An 18012-nucleotide genomic window follows, 5' to 3' on the forward strand; every position below is an offset into this window, starting at 1 on the left:
CTCTGTGGAAAACAGCATAAAAATTTTTCAAAACATTAAAAATAGAACAATTACCCGATCTAGCAATTCCACTTCTGGGTATATATCCAAAGGAAATAAAGTCACTATCTCAAAGAGAAATCTGCACTCCCATGTTCATTGCAGCATTATACAGTAGCCAAGATATGGAAGCAACCTAAGTGTCCATGGACAGATGCATGGATAAAGAAAATGTGGTATATATGTACACAATAGAAGATTATTTAGTCTTACAACAGAAGGAAACCCTGCTATTTGCAACAACATGGATAAACCTGGAGGGCATTATGCTAAGTGAAAAAAACCGGGCACAGAGAGACATTATATGATCTCACTTATATGTGAAATCTAAAGAGAGAGAGAGAGAGAGAGAGAGAGAAAGAAAAAAAGTCAAACTCATAGTAACAGAAAGTAGAATAGAATGGTGATTACCAGATTACCAGAAGCTAGGGCAGGCATGGCGGAGGGGGGGGGGGAGGAGAGATATTGATCAAAAGGTACAAACTTTCAGTCATAAGATGAATAAATTCTAGAGACCTAGCGTACAGCATGGTCATCATAATGTACTGCATACTTGAAATTTGCTAACAGAGTAGATCTCAAGTGTTCTTAACATGCACACACACAAAGTGGTAATGGTGATTAATATGTTAATTAGATCATGGTAATTACTTCAAATATATACATTTATCAAAATCATCTACACCTTAAATATCACTTACATCTTAAATATGTACAATTTTTGTCAATTATACCTCAATAAAGCTGGAATAAAATAAAATAACATCTGTGATTCATAGTACATTTCTTTTGGATACCCTTGAACTTAAACTAGAACTATACACTATATACGCTGTGATCACAGACCTGTGACGGGCTACCGGTAGGTACAAGCCTCCCCCTCCTTGTGTTCATAAATTCAATTTGCTAATTGCAAGAATCAAATGGGTTAACATGTGCAAAGTGCATAGAAGGGGATATGGTTGGTACCTAGCAAGAACTATTATGTTAGCTATTATTATTGTTATAAGCATTTTTTGGTGTTATTAGTATTATTAACCAAAATTTCTAAAAAGACAGTTTAGCAGAAAAACACCTTTCGCAGAGAAATCAAGTAGACTAATGCTTGGCCCAGATTAAAAAATGCTCACAGCACCAGTAAAAGATCAAATTGCAAAAAGCGGGGGCCCTCTGTAATCAGTTAGTCCAAGCAGGACCCTGACTAGGGTGAGGCGAGTGAGGCATTTCCCGTGGTGCAAACTTTAAGGGGGCACTGAAAAACTCAGGACTCAGGAGAAATAGTATTCCAAGGTACTTGTTTTACTAAATCCAAATTAACACAAGTCCACAATGAACCAAATGTGAAAATCGTAAATAAAGACAGAGGCAGGATCACGGGCTTCTCACTTTGCCCCAGGCTTCATAGTGGCTCAGAAAGATACACTGTGAACCGATCCTGCCTCTGTAGCCTCACGCTTGGCCCCACCCTCAGCCCAACTCACAGTCTCCCCATAAAGGGAGTGCAGTCCACACAGCGGGGGCCGTTGTGCCTGGAACAGCAGTGACGAAGGGCTTTTCGTTTTCTCACTCAATAGACCAACCACTAAGGAAGCATCCGCAGCCTGGGGGGATCCGGGCGTGCTGGGCGCCGGGGCCTGCCGGGAACTCCCAGGCTGCCCTGCGGCCCTTCCCGGGATGCTCTGCAGGCGGCGGCGGCGGCGGAGTCACAGCCAAAGCCAAGGCCGTTGCCACCTCCTCTGACAGCCCGCAGTGCTCGCCTGGCGGAAGCGCCACCATGGGCTTTTCATGGAATGACAACATCTCAAGCTGGAGTACTTTGGGCTCCAGTGTCAGTAGCGACCTAGACATCCTGGTGATGGTTTTGTACTTCCTCTTGGTCCTGGGCATCAGGCTGTGGGTACGTCGGGGCTCGGAGGGGAGGGCAGGGCCCTGGACACCAGGCTGGGTTTGACCCGCTCCATGCCAGTCACCTGGTCCCCACCTCGCGTCCCACCCCACCCCAGTACCCTCCCATCCCTGTCCTGGCCTGTGCATAGCCCTCCGAGGAGACCTCTCCCTTCTCCCTCTGCCCAGCTCCTCCCCTCCCTTCCAGCCAAGAGTAAATAAAGGCAGGTCCTCAGTAACGGAGCCATCCTCTACTAACCCCACGTTTCCTCCCCACCTCCCGAATAAACAAGCAGGCCCAAATCCCCCTGTGCCTGCTGCCTGGAACCTAAGAGGTGTTTGGCAAGCAGTCAGTGTTATGATCATCATGATGGTGGTGGTAATAATGACAGCTAATGCTGATTAGGACCTTGGGTGTGCCAGGTCTGTCCTGAGTGCTTTAAGTTCACCGCATCCTCACAACCGCACTGTGAATAATATACTGTCATTCCCTCCAGTTTCACGGTTGAAGAATCTGAGGTTCAAAGAGGTTCAGTAGCAACCAAGGAATGATTGTGTTCAGGTTCAACCCTAGATTTGCCTGATCTGACCCATGAGCTTAACCCCTTTGCCTTGCTAGCAAAATCTCAAAGGTCACATGTAACTTAGGGCTCTAAGCATTCCCTCTAAATTTGAATGAAAAGTTGTTGTTGTTGTTTCTTCCTCCAGGGTCTCTTAAGAGGCCGGAGACCATGTCTCCTTTACTGCCGTATGCCCACTAGAGCTTAGCATATAAGCACTCAGGTCTTTTAACCATACTACCCAAAGACAGGCCCTGCCTAGGAGGAGCCTGCCTGTGTTCCAGTTAAAGATCGGATGGATATGAAAGGTTTGGCTGGTGTCATGGTGTCACCCCTCGGGTAAGCTGTTAATGGTCAGAAGCTTCTGCCTGGCCTGCTTCACCAAGCAGGAGTGTCTGGTGACTGCCACCATTCACTAACCAGTGGGAAAGTCCTCATTCTGGGTGGCCCCCACCCAGCTGAAGCTTTTCATGCCCATGTGACCTTTACTTTGAGACATTTCACCAGATCACAAACAGGATCTTACTGTGCGGAGTCTGGCCTTTCAAAGTGCCATCATTGGCCCCTCCGTTTGAGGGCTTACAGTAAGTCATTATGCTGTTAGTAAGCAGATAGAGTACTGAAGTCAAGGTCTCCATCCTATTAAGAGAATTTTATACCAAAAGAGAAAATATAGGCCCTTTATTCCAAACATAAAGGAGAAATCCGGGGTATTTATCCAGCTCATTCAAACAAAAGATTTTTTAAAAATTGGCCTCAATTATGAGAAACATACTTCTAAGTGACCTATGGACACAGGGGCTCTGAGTAACAAGTACTTGTTTTGGGATCCTTCCCCTAGTGCTCGTATTGAATGAGGAAGCCCCCACCCAGCTTTCTTCCAGGCCTGGTTGGGGCCTAAGTCTGGTCAAGGTCAGAGGACTAGTGAGCCATCTGGTCATTTCCAAAAGAAACCTGCTGTTCCTTCTGTTCTTCTGGGAGCCATAAAACATGCACAGTTACCCAGAATGCTTCAGTCTTTTTCCTTCTTTATATTAGTATCTTTCCATTTGTTCTTTTTGAAAATCATATATTGTTTTTAGTTAGGAAAGTATTACATGCTCATTGTAAGAAGTAAAAAGATGCATACATAAGGCATATTACTACTCTTCCCCCATCCATGCCCATCCTTCTGAGGTAACCATGGGTCGTGTACCCTTCCTCCCCTTTCTCGGTGCGTACGCAAGCATGCGGATACATATGTGGAGTTTTTGTCTTTTGTCTTTACAGAGATGTGATCATATCATACACGTTACGCTGCAGCTCATTTTTTTCCCCACTTACTATATATGGAGAGAGTCCTATAGGTCAATAGATAGAGATTCAGCTTATGTTTTTATTAGCTGCCTAGTAGTCCTACAAACATGTGTACTCTTCACCTCTTCCATACTGAGACTTAGATTGTTGCCAGGTGTGGTTTTTGATGTATTGATGCTTTTAATCTGTGTAGCGTGGATTCCCGAAATTAGAACTGCTGGGTCAGAAGTATACGTTTACCTGAAATTTAGTAGATGTTACTAAATGCCAACCCCCAAAGCTTATTGAGATTTACTTTACTTCTCTCACAGGCAGGGTATGATCATGCTCTTTTCCCCCAAGATTTGCTTGTTACTGCTTGTGTGTGTGTGTATGTGTGTTGCCAGCCTGATGGGTGAATAGTGGTTTGTTGTTGTAGTTTTGATTTGCACTTCCTAGACTCCTAGTGAGGTTGAGCATCTTTTTATGAGTTTATTGTCCATGGATTTTCTTCTCCTGTGAGTAGCCAGTTTATTTGTCATTTTGTATTTGGGTTGCTTGACTTTGCTTTTATCAACTTCTCCGTCATTTGACTTGCTCATATGTTTTCCCCAAGCTATCATTTGTCCAGACCAGTGTCAACTGCTGATATTTGGGACCAGATAATTCATTGTGGGCGCCTGTCCTATATGTTACAGGATGCTTGGAAGTATCCCCGACCCCTACCCATTCACAACCAAAAATGTCTCCAAACATTGCCAAACATTCCCTGGGTGGATGGGGCAAAAACCACCTCTGGTTGAGAACAGTGGTCTGAACTGTTAATGGTGTCTTTCTGTCATTTGAGCTTTTGTTAACTTTGAGGAAGCCAACTATCTCTCTTTTCCTTTGTATCTTGTAGATTTCCTGCCTTGCTTAGGAAATTTTTCTCCCATTCCAAGGTCATACAAATATTATCCTAAATTTTCTTCTAATATTTTATAGTTTTTTGTCATATTTAAATCTCTAGGACATCTGAAATTTATTTTTATATATGATGTGATGCATGAGTCTAGCTTTCTTTTCTTCCAGTTATTAAACCACCCTTTTCTCACTGAACTGATTGCCCACATTCGCACAGATGGGACTCCTTTCTGCAAGCATTCATCAATTCCTGTCTGCTGAGGCCCCAGGGAACTGGGAAATCTTAGTCTTTGCTGCTGGTGCCTTGGCTCTTACAGGATGGTCAAGGGGGGAAAACTTACACTTTTTTTGGTTTGTTTTCTCTTTTATCAATGTCAGCCCAAAGATCTTTGAGAAAGTGTTGGCTGTATCTTCTTCCCCACCAACCTGGCTGCTGTGGTTATGTTATTTTTTTTTAAGATTTTTATTTATTTATTTGACAGAGGGATAGAGAGAGAGCACAAGTAGGCAGAATGGCAGGCAGAGGGAGAGGGAGAAGCAGGCTCTCCGCCGAGGAGGGAGCCAGACATGGGGCTCGATCCGAGGACCCTGGGATCATGACCTGAGCCAGAGGCAGCCGCTTAATCGACCGAGCCACCCAGATGCCCCTGTGGTTGTGTTATTATTCCAGAAATAGAGCACGGAGGAAGGAAGAGGCAGGGACAGACACCTACGCCACCTTCTTCCCAGGATCTCCTCTTCTTACTGTCTGGTCCTCTCTTTCCATAAAGAGAGGATGCTTTTATTCATGGAAACTCCTTTTAAAAGTTTTACAGCTGATACCTTCCTTAGAAAAGTTCAACTCTGCACATAGCAAGCCCTTTAAAATATTTAGTGAATAGATGAAGTGAGACTAACTTAAAGCGTCTGATTTGGAGAGTTGTTTCTGTGGCTTAAGGCTTTATGATGCAAGGGGACCCCACTATAACGCAGATACCTCAGATGGCAGTTTTTAAGTTCACTCTTCCCACGGAAACACTGTCAACTAGCTGTCATCCTTAGGTTGTGCTGGTTCTACCCAATCCAGGAAATCCGCAGGATTGTCTTTTCACCACATCGGAGTCTGGGAATCAGAGCTGGGAGCCTGAGTAAGAGGACGTGGATGTGTTGGAAGGACACCATAGTGATGGCAGAGTGACTCCTGTCCTGGGAGAAGCTAGGCACATGTTCAGATTTGCCATTCCTGACTGATCCAGACATTCGCTAACCACTTATCTCCCAGACTCTGCCGGAGACTATGGCACTGGTTAACTAGTTGGGAAAGACTAAAGCAATATTATTTTCCCAAGAGTGTAGAGAAATGGAAACGTCCATGCAGTCAGACCTGAAAGAGACTGTAGCCTCCAGCTAGGCAGCCATGAGCCTTTGTTGTAACTCAGTGGGTAGGGGCTTCTATTCCTAAAAAGGAAGAAGGGGAGAATGGATTTGGCGATCTCTGCTAAAAAGTGAAGGTGATGGTTTGAGAGATTGGTGTCTTTGGAGCAGTTTGTTTCTTGTATTTCTTTGTTTTTAAGGCTATCCTGTCAGGCATTCGCGGGACAGTAGAAGACATCTTCCTGGCTGGCCACAATCTAGCATGGTGGCAATGCCTCGAGTGTGGCAATCCACGTTGGGGGGCCACACGTGAATTTCTCTGTTACTTTAATGTAGATGTCTCATACCCAAAATAATTTGAAGTTGCTCATTTGGGAGAGTCATTCCATTAGAGTTTGCATAACTCTGAAGGTTTCCATGTGATTCAGTTTAATTCACTAACCATTTATGAGGTACCTCGTATGTACAAAGCATTGTTCTAGGTTCCAGGATACAGGTTGGAAATAGACAGTCTTGCCCTCTGGAAACAAACACTCTGGAATGGGAGTTGGATGTGTATCCAGCAAATCATAGCACGTTTCAGTGCAGTACAGTGAGTCTGGTGGGAGGTGCGCAGGGCAGGTACGGATGAAAGGTAAACTCAGGCTTGCTAGGTGGCGATGGTGCAACACAGGAAAGGCCTTACAGAGGTTGGGTTGTTCGAGCAGGATGTGGAGGTGGAGTGGGTGTTTGGCTGGTAGAGTGTGAGGGTATTCCAGGCAGAGGGAACAGCATATGCCAAAGCTTGGAGGTGTGGAACTGCATGATGCTGGATGGAGGGAGGTGGAGTAGAAACATTTTTTGTCTTTTATGTATTAAATAATTTATTCATTTTTCTGAGTGATTCCATCCAAGAGGAGTGCCTCAAAAATCCCCCAGCAGCAGAGGCAGCTGCCTGTCCATGACCCCGTGCCCATGATGGAGTGGGTAGGGGTACCCCAGGGAGAAGGAGGATGTGGGTAACTAGCAGGGCCCAGAGTTGAGGACCCTAGTCAAGCCTGAGCCAGGGCTGTTTTATAGCTTATTATGTAAAAAAAATGTGCCTGCATTTCCTACACAGGAGTGTAAGCTACATTTAGAGCATTGTGTAAGAAGTGGGCCCTTACTCACTAATATTCTTTGCCCCCAAATGTTAACCAGTCTTATGGCAAAGATTTGGTTTTTCACACTGGGGTAACGCTTCAAAGAGAGAAGTCTTGTCTCGGGAGGAGAAGGTGCCTTTATTCAAAGGGACGAGGAAAGTACACTTATTAACTCTGATGGATCCAACAACCTGGCAGAAATAGCTTTGCCTCTTAGCTGGGAGATTTGGGGAAAAGTGGTTTCCTGGTGTCAACTCTCTGAATTATACTTGAATCTTCTTTTTTTATTTATAAACCTGGTTTAGAAAGAGATTGAATGCAGCAAAGAAATATTTGCAATGGGCCTCCTCCCTTAGTTTATTTTTCTGTGGAGGATTCTAGCAACACAGTCTCTTCCTGGGCTGTATGGCCCCCAGTCTTTTGCCTCAGCCTCCCTTAGACCTGAAATCATGTTTTCTGTACCCAGAGAAACGGCAGTGTGCTTCCCACATTATCTTGTGTAACTGACGCTTGTAATGGTTTTCCAGGAGACACTAACATGCTTTGGCCTCCCGATGTTTATATATCTTATGATTTATTAATTTCTTTGCTGTGGCTTCTCTTTTCGTTGTTAGGATTATTGCTTAATGAGCAAAATATACTATGGTGTTATTAAGGGAAATTGAATTAGAAGAATGATTTTTGCCACTCTGGCTTTCTTTTTTGTTTTATATTCTTCTTCAATTAGCAGATATCTGATGGGTATCAATTGCTCTTGTCAAGGCTCGCCACATGACTTATCTTTTCTTTCTTTTTCTTTCTTTCCTTTTTTTTTTTTTTTTTAACTGTACATGGCTTACTCTTGTGGCCAGTTCCCAGTCCTCATCTCAGCTGGTTTGGCAGTGGTGAAACTCTGAGACTCTCCGTCCTCCCTCCCTCCCTGTTTTGTCGCCTTTCTCTCCTCTTTTCCAGCTGCCTCCCCAACTGCTAATGGTCAGTCTCCCTGGCTGGCTCTCCCCCATCTCTCTTGCTTCTGAATGCTGGAGGTCCCCAGGGCTCACGCCTGACCACTTCTCTCCAATTACACTCACACACTCGGCAACTCCTCTAGCTCATGGCATTGAATACCAGTTACATGCTAACAAATCCCAGGTCCCTCCCATGAACTCGACTTGCTTGTGACTCCTGCACTATTCAGTACCTGCACTCAAGGAGTCTGTCAGGTATCCCAAACTGAAGAAGTCCCAAAGGGAGCTTTGGACCTTCCTCCACAAATCTGCTCCTGCCACCATCTTCCCTGTCTCCCGAATAGCAAGTCCATCCTTCTGGTTGCTCGGGTTGACAAACATGGAGTCTTGTTAGACGCTTTAGTCTCTCTTATACCCAATATCCCATCCATCAGGAAATCCTATGACTCGATCTAAAAGATAAATTTCAAATCTGACCGCTTCCCATCAACTCTACCTCCAGGTCTGTGCTGCTGCTGTCTCTCACCTGGATTCATTGTAACAGCCTCTTGGACCTCCTCTTTCTACCTTGGCCCTTGTATACCCAATCACAGCAGAGCAGCTAAAAGGAGCCTATTAAAAGTCAAGCCAAACCATGTCACTTCTCTGCTTAAAACCCTCTTGGGGCTCCCATGTCACCCAGAAAGAAAGCCCCACTGCTTACAATGGCATATAGTAGGGCAAAGATGATCTGCACCTCGTTACCTCTCTGAGCTTGCCTCTCAGATGCCTGTCCCCAGCTCTATCCAGTGTCCTTGAACAACCCAGCTGTGCTTCTCCCTCAGGGCCTTTGCCCCTGCTGCTCTATTCAGCGGGAGCACTCTCCCCAGAATCCCCATGGCTTGCTCCCCACCTCTTCTGATCTTCCTCAGCTCTTCTCTCAGACAGTCTACCCTGACCACCCAATTTCCCAGTACTTCCTATCCACTTCCCCACCTTTTTTTTTTTTTTTAACTCTGTAGGACTTATCGCTGTCTATCATGCTATAAGATAATCCTTGGAGTGCTTGGGTGGTTCATTCGGTTAAGTGTCCAATTCTTGGTTTCAGCTCAGGTCATGCATGATCTCAGTGTTCTGGGATTGAGCCCTAAGTTGGGCTCCGCACTCAGCTTGAGATTCGTTTCCTTCCTCTCTCTCCTCTTCTTTCTCCCTCCACTATCTCCATCCCCCTCTGCTCCTCCCCCCACTCAGGTGCATGTGCATGCTCTCTCTCTCAAATAAATAAATAAATAAATAAATAGCTTTAAAATAATCCTCTAATTTATTTTGTTTATTCTCTTTTTCCCAAAAGAATGTTGGCTTCATGAGGGCAGGGTTTTTTTTTTAATTTTATTTATTTTTGAGAGAGAGAGAATGACAGAGAGAGAGAATGCGAGGAGTGAGGGTCAGAGGGAGAAGCAGACTCCCCGCTGAGCAGGGAGCCCGATGCGGGACTCGGTCCTGGGACTCCAGGATCATGACCTGAGCCGAAGGCAGTCGCCCAACCAACTGAGCCACCCAGGCGCCCTGAGGGCAGGGATTTTTGTCTACTTTACTCACTAGTGTATCCCTAATATCTAGAAAAGTGCCTGGACATAGTTGGCAATGAACATTTATTAGTAGTTATTGAATTAATGAATGGTGCCTTTTAAACCTACCTTTTAATTTAATCATGTGCTAGTATCTTCCGACATCTATAAAACATAGATAGGTGGATTTATTTTATACTTATATGCAGTTGCATAGTGTTACATCATATGAACATTCCATCATTTATACACCATCTTATTGGGCAATTTAGATTGTATATAACTTTTCACTGTTATGGTAAATGTAGTGAACATTTTTTTTTTTTTAGATTTTCTATTTATTTATTTGAGAGAAAGAGAGAGGTAGCAAGAGAGAGCACAAACAGGGGGAAGAGGGAGAAGCAGGCTCCCTACTGAGCAGAGAGCCCGGCATGGGGCTTCAATCCCAGGACCCCAGGATCATGACCCAAGCCAAAGGCAGATGCTTAATGGCAGCTTAACCAACTGAGCCATCTAGGCGCCCCTGTAGTGAACATTCTTAATAACAAAATAACTAGTATTACTTGAGTACTTATATGTGCCACTTCTAAGACTTATTTTTTTTTTTTTTGCCTTACAATTGTCGCTGTTAAGGTATTTGGTGTCTGTATGTTCTCAACTATGTCTTATTAGTGCATTTTACCTTTTACTTATTAAAAAAAAACCCTCTGTCTGTTTAATGCTTTTGGTCTTGAATGTTACTTTTTCTTATGTCAATATTGTCAATGCTGGGGTGTCTGTTTGTTTTTACCTAAAAGGTTTTGTTATTTGCAGCCTCTCTTGATAATTTGGTTTTAAATCTATCTCATGTCAAGAGCATAATATTTGGATTTTGGTTTTGAACGGAGTGGCTATCTCTACTCAACCAAAAAGCATTATTGGTAAGGAGAGATTCTGCTCATTTAAATACCTCTAGGATTTTTTCTTTTGAAAGTAACAGATGTTGATTGTAAAAAACCCAAAAGTTACAGTCTAAGTATAGAACTTGAAATTTTCTTCTCATTCCATCTCTATAACCACAATTCCAGAAATATTTTGTTATATGTCTATATATATACATATATATAGCCAGAATCACTCCCATGCATATTTTCCACAAGTGTAAGATGCACACATAAAATTTTAATGAAATTATGTTATACATACTGCTTACCTTATTGTTTAATGAAAAGTTCCTTTATTCTTTCTGTATGCTACATTGTATTTCTTTTTTTTTAAGATTTTATTTATGTATTTGTCAGAGAGAGAGCACAAGCAGGGGGGGTGGCAGGCAGAGGGAGAAGCAGGCTCCACACTGAGCAGGGAGCCCGATGCGGTACTCGATCCCAGGACCCTAGGATCATCATGACCTGAGCCGAAGGCAGACGCTTCACCACACCGACTGAGCCACCCAGGCATCCCGCTACATTGTATTTCATCATATTAATGTACCTTAGTATTCTAACCAGTCTCTTACAGCTAATTAGTTAAATTGTTGATATTTTTAAATTATTTGAAACAATGATGAAATCACACTCTGCTAATATTTCTGCAGTAGGGAACCGCCAGGAAGCCGTTGGGGCAGGTGAAGGGTGATTCCATAAGGATAGCCATCCTTCTCTTTTCCCTTTCTCCCTCCTCACTGGGCTTCTAATTTATGGTTAGGGTTTGGGTAGAAGAAACACAAAGGGGAATTCTGCCCAGAGAATGTCCCTTTTGAGAAAGTGGAAAATTCAGTTTGAGTTTACATTTGTGAAAATCATTTCTTGGAGTTGGACTCAGAGTTCTGATAGGTGATTGCCTTTTGATTTTCAGATAGGTGCTTCTCTTTTTGCCTCGAATATTGGCAGTAGCCACTTTATGGACCTGGCTGGAATAGGAGCAACTTCAGGGATTGCTGTTGGGGCCTTTGAGTGGAACGTGAGTAATACCTTGTACAACCACTAACCTCCCTCTTTACCGTTGTCCAAATAAAACTCACAGACATAAAAACTTGCTTTCAACCTCCAGTAAATATTGAAGACTTCTGGAGAAGACATGGAAGAAAGGAAGCAAGTCTTTGATTTCTCAAAAAGCCTGTGTCAGTTTTTGTTCTTCTTAGTTATTAAAGTTAATGAAGGGACAGAGAATGTTTACATTCCAAGGGTCATAGCAACACAGTGAACAAAGAGCTATTAGGAGACTAATCAAGTATGGAAAAGAGAAAAGATCATATTAACATTTAAGTATATGTGTACATATACATTTGTGTTTAGATATACTTACAGATATATATGTATATACATGTGTACATATATGTATGTATATGCAGTATGTATTGAGAATTGGCTTAACTGAGCTCTTCAAGATATTCAGCTAATTATGGCAAAACTCCTAATTGACCTATTAAGAATACCAGGTTTCAACTATAAAACTTATGAATGGATTAGTTATTTAATCTGTGGGATATGTTTGTTGTAGGACATAGAATTTGTTCACTATATAAGTTCAATATAAGTGAATTTATAAGTCTTGGGCTTATTAATTTATCTCTGTATAAGTCATGTGACTTTTCTGGATAAATCAGAAATTTCCCTACTTTCTGAGTCTCGTCTTTCTACAAAAATAAAGGATAATTCTAGCAGAGTCGATGTCAAACCTAGCAGGAAGCCCTGATTTTTACCACAATTTACCTCTCAGAATTTACTAGCATCTGCTTTATATATTCAGCTTACCTTACCCCTTCTTTGTAAGAAAGCCAGAGCCAAATTAATTACTTAATTTCAGTAACTTGTATGAAATTTTGGTAGAGCTTCTCCCCCATTTCTCTGAATGGTTTCTGATTTTTTTCTTTTTTTTTTTTTTAACTATCTTTATATAGATAAGCCACCTTTAGTCCTATTTGGAAGTAGGCAAGCAATAAATTAAAAATAAATCCCCTGAAAACTGGTTCAGTTAACCCCCCAAAATTAAGAATGACTCTTTCATAGGCAAAGATCAAGTGCCTTAAGTAGTTTGTTATACTGGAAGGTGTCCACTTGGGCTTTTGTTTGTAAGTTTCCCCAGTACTGATACATTTGTTAGTCTCAAAACAGATAGTCACCAAGATTGCATCTCATTTAAGAGCTTGGCCTAGATGAGACCCTGATGTAATTCTTCTTCTTGCTTTCAGGCTCCATTTCTGCTCTGTGTTCTTGGTTGGGTATTTTCTCCTATTTACATTAAAGCTGGGGTAAGTGTCCATTATCAGTTAATCTGTTCTCTATAATATTTTTTCTTACAAATACTGCATGTGTACATAAAAACATCCTGGAGGACAAGTTAAATTTCTCAGTCTTTTGATCCTTGTACTGACTTCCCTAAATCCTGAGAAATGCCTGAAATAACATCATTCTGCCTTGGGTACACAGATACCAGTAATTGCTCACTGCTACACTCCAGGCCTTATTCAAGGGTCCACTTTTTAGGGCTTTTATAGAAAACGTTTTAAAACTTTATCTAAAAATAAGACCCAAATAAATGAAGAGAACAAATATGTTAATGACTGGAAGACAATATCCTAAAAATGTTAGTTCTTTCCAAATTGGTCTGTACTTGGAATGAAACTCCAAACAAAATCCAAACAGAATTTTTTAGGAACTTGACATGATTCTAAAAGGTATGTAGGAGATAAGGGGATAAAGACATGTCAGTGTCCAGCTGAGAGAGACAGAGACCCTCTAGGCTGCATATCTGTGAAGACATGTGGACTGACATCATCAACATGGTGGAATAAGAGCTTTCTACTGTCTTCCCTCAAAGAACACCAATTTAGACAATCACCCATAGATAAGAGGGCCTTTGTAGAAGTCCAGAAATCCACTGGAGAAGTTCTAGCACACTGCTGGAGAAAAAGAAAATCCAAGATTAGACGTATTAAAGAAAATGAGAGGAACAATTTCAGTGTACCTATGTCACCCCTCCCCCAAGGTGACACAGCTTACTGCCAAGAGAGACCTTCTCAGCCTGAGATTTCTCCCACAGGGGAAATTGAGAGCATGGGAGTAAATGTCCATGTATCCAGGTGTGCAGGAGTCTGCAAAGAAGACCCACTTCTTTCTCACCCCATCCAGAATATAGAAGTGTGCTACACATCTGGGGGAGTAGGGTAGGGAGTGGCTGAGAGAACAGCAGCCAGGGCTCTCAGATGGCATCAGAGGAACACAGATCCTACTGACCACTTTGCAGACTTATCAGGAAGGCTGCCAGTGAGCTACTGGGGTCTCCTCACCTACAGATCCCCCCAGTTGGCCCAAGGGCACCCTGACATGCCACACACGTCACCCACCTACACCTCCATCCTGTGGCCAGCTCCTTTTGTGCATCCCTGATGGTGGAAAGAACAAGTCTTTTTTTGCAGAAAGTTAGCATTCACAGAAAACCGGACTGTGTGGAAGTGGGAGAAAGCACACAAACTTGAGCATTCGGCATTGCCCTGGGGAAAGCAAGCAAAGGAGAGGCTGTCAGAACTTGGGCTGGCTTTGCAGGATCAAGAGAAGATATATAAACTTAAAATTGCCCCCCCCAAAAGAAGCAAGAAGTGTGGAACAGGTATATCCACAGAAAAGGTCTGAGAAAGCTTCAGAATTTCTAGCAAGGCTTACAGAAGGTATTTCTCTCCAAAACCAGTCAGTAAAGACGAGGAGGTGACTGCTTCCTCAAATGCAAAGACAGTACTACAAAATTTGAGGAACATGAAAAATCAAGGAAACATGGCACCACCAGAGGAATACAGTTTTCCAGTAACCAACTCTAAAGGAACAGAGATCTGAAATCTGTTTAACAAATAATGCAAAATAGTTGTTTGAAGGAAGCTTGGTGACTACAAGAAAACACAGAAAGACAATAAAATAAGGAAAACAATATGAGACGGAAATGAGAAGTTTAACAGAGAGATAGAAATCATGAAAATAAACAAATTCTGGGGTGGGAGAATACAATGGATAAAATGAAAAGTGCAATACAGAGCATAAGGAGCAGACTGGATCAAGCAGAAGAATCTATGAAGTAGAAGACAGGTCATTTGAAATTATTCAGTCAAGGGGACAATGAAAAAGAGTTAGGAAAGCCTATGAGACTATGGGATACCATTAAGAGAAACAACCCACACATTATAGGGCTCCCAGAAGAAGAGAGGAGAAAGGAACAGAAAGCTTATTTAAAGAAATAACTTCATTTTAGAAGTTATCAGGGGAGAGATTTAGATATCCAAGATCATGAAGATCATAAGTCCCCCCAATTTCAACCCAAAACTATATTCTCCCAAAACACATTTTAATAAAATTGTCTAAAATCAAAGAGAAAAAATTAAAAACAACAAGAGAAAAAATCCTCACATACAAGGGAACCCCCCATAATGCTATTAGCAGATTTCTTAGCAGGAGCCTTGCAGGCCAGGAGAGAGTGGTATGATATATTCAAAGTGATAAAAAAAAAAAACTACCAACCAGGTATACCTTATGTGATAAAGTTGTCCTTCAGAAATGAAGGAGAAATAAAGACCTTCCCAAACAAACAATAGCTGATGGAGTTCATCACCACCAAAGCTGTCTTACAAAAAATGCTGAAAGGAGTTCTTCAAGCTGAAATGGAAGGGTGCTAATTAGTAACATGAAAATATGAAAATAAACAATACCCTGATAAAGGTAAGTATATAGTCAATTTCAGAGTAGTAAATATTGTAAAATGATGGTATGTTAATCACTTAACTCCAGCTTAAAGGTTAAAATACAAAAGTATTAAAAATAACTATAGCTACAATTACTTGTTGATAGATACATAATATAAAAAGTAAATTGTGACATCAAAAACATAACCTGTTTGGGGCGGGGAGTAAAAGGGTACAGTTTTTGTATGTGATCAAAGTTAACACCTTAAAATAGACTGTTACATCTATGAGAAGTTTTATGTAAACCCCATGGTAACCAAAAAGCAAAAAGTTACAAAAGATAAATAGGAAATGAAGGCATACTGCTAAGGAAAATCATCAGTTCACAAAGGAAGACAGCAAGAGAGGAAGAAAGTAAGGGAATTACAAAACTACCAGAAAACAATAAGATGGCATTAGTAAGCCCTTATGTGTCAATAATTACTTTAAATATAAATGAATTAAATTCTTCAATCAAAAGGCATAGAGTGGCTAAATGGAATTGAAAATTAACATGGTGACTATCATTGACAATACCATATTATATACTTAAAAATTGCTAAGAGAGTAAATCTTGAAAGTTCTCAGTATTAAAAAAAAAGATAATGACATGAGGTGTTGGATATATTAACTAACCTTACTGTGATAATCATTTCACGAGTATATGTATATCAAATCGTGTTGTACACCTTAAATTTACACAGTGTTATATGTCATTATATATCCATAAAGCTGGAAAAAAGAAATAAAATGTATGCAAAAATGCAGACGCATAAGAATAGCAGATACTCCTATCAAAGAAAAATAAGGATTGCCTTACCAAATATCAAGACTTACTATAAAGCTATAGTAATTAAGACAGTATGATATTGATAAAAGGATAAAAACATTAACAAGTGAAAGAGGAAAATAACCCAGGAAGACTCATATATATGGACATTTGATTTATGACATCAGTGGTGCTGCAGATCACTGAGGAAAGGAGGGTCGATTGACTATCATATGAAAAAAATCAAACTGGATGCCTATTCTACACAAAAATAATTTTAGATTGATTAAAGACTTAAACAGGAAAGGTAAAAGATTTTAAACTTCATAAGGAAGTATAGGATGTCTTTATGTCTTTGAGATAGAGAAAGATTTTAAAGTGAGCTGGAAAAAGCTTAAATCTCTGGCTGACCACCAATGTATGCATGCATGAGAACCCAGGGAACCAAAAAAAGACAGAAACTTGAGGGAGCTCTACCCTGCAGAGATAGAGCTGCACCTGTGAGATCTGTGACTTTATAGTGCCTAGGATTGAGTACATTCCCCAGCCCACACAATGTAGGCAGTGGATAGCAGAAGTCTTGCTCATAACAGAGGACTGACAAAACAACAGGAAATTTATGTGGGAACTCTAAAAACAAAGGTACCAAAGAGAGGATTAACCTCCAAATCTGTATATAAATTCTGCACAAAACCCTGACTGACTGCCAGACTACTCAAGTGCAGGGAAAATCTCCAGACCAGGCTAAATTAGCAGCAGCTAAAAGCTTAAGAAAAAAAAAAAAAAAAAAAAAACAAGCAGAGACATCAGCTGCTACACACTGCAGGATGGGGGTGGGAGGTGGGATGGCATGAAAGATGTTGCAGTTTGAATCCAGGCAGATTAATTGCCTACAAAAACAAGAAACAGCAATCCTCAGAACAAAACAGATTCTAGAATGCAATATCATATGATTGATGATGGCCAGTCTGCAACCAAGAATAATTAGACATACAAAGAAATGGAATTATAAATGTGACCCAGACTTCAAGAGAAAAAGCAATAAATAGAAACTGACTCTGACCAGGCCCAGATGTTGATTTAACAAAGACTTCAAACCTACAATTATAAATACGTTCAAAGAAGTAAAAGAAAGTGTGATATCAATAAATAAGCAAATAGGGCCTCTCAACAGAGAAATTGAAACTATAGAAAAGAACCAAATGGAAATTCTAGAGTTGAAAAGCACAGTAGCTGAAATGAAAAAGTCACAAGAGGACCTCAACAGCACAAACAAGATGGCAAATGAGAGAAATCAGTGAACTTGAGGAAAATAGGAATTACCCAGGAGAAAGAACAGAAGGGAAAATATTTGAAGAAAAAGGAAGAAAACCACAGAGACCTATGATAAAATATCAAACAGTCCAACATGCATGTACTTGGTATCCCAGAAAGAAAAGAGAGAGAGAGAGGCAGGAAAAAAAATTTTTGAAGAAATAATAACTGAAAATATTCTAAGTTTGGAATTTACTGATATAAAAAGCTTAACAAACACCAATAAACACACAAAAAGCTACACTTAGGTTTACATCATAGTCAGACTTCAAAAGAAGAAATTTTGAAAGAAGCAAAAGAAAAAGAACACATTATGTGCAGGGGAGAAATGGTACAGTTAATGGATAAGATATAAATGGAAGATATAATGGAAGCCAGGAAATATTTGAATGACATATTCAAATGCTGAAAGGAAGAAAAATCTGTCAACCAAGAATTCCATATCCAGCAAAAGTACTCTTCAAAAATGTAGATGAAGATGGAACTGGAGGGTGTTATGCTGAGTGAAATAAGTCAATCAAAGAAAGACATGTATCATATGACCTTACTGATATGAGGAATTCTTAATCTCAGGAAACAAACTGAGGGTTGCTGGAGTGGTGGGGGGTGGGAGGGAT

The 18012-nt window shown here is 41.0% G+C and overlaps 1 protein-coding gene across 1 annotated transcript in view; it reads left to right on the top strand.

Annotated features, from left to right (window-relative positions):
- The first annotated feature begins 1747 nt into the window (after window positions 1-1747).
- The window catches only part of LOC113913063 (sodium/glucose cotransporter 1-like), a 65803-nt gene continuing 49538 nt past the window's right edge, over window positions 1748-18012 (top strand). Inside the window, 4 exon segments of the mRNA XM_035723990.1 lie at window positions 1748-1936; window positions 6215-6283; window positions 11460-11567; window positions 12799-12858. Coding sequence (XP_035579883.1) covers window positions 1814-1936; window positions 6215-6283; window positions 11460-11567; window positions 12799-12858 — 360 coding nt within the window. The 5' untranslated portion in view covers window positions 1748-1813.

The sequence above is a fragment of the Zalophus californianus genome, chromosome 14 (assembly GCF_009762305.2).
Source record: "Zalophus californianus isolate mZalCal1 chromosome 14, mZalCal1.pri.v2, whole genome shotgun sequence".
NCBI classification, from domain to species: domain Eukaryota; kingdom Metazoa; phylum Chordata; class Mammalia; order Carnivora; family Otariidae; genus Zalophus; species Zalophus californianus.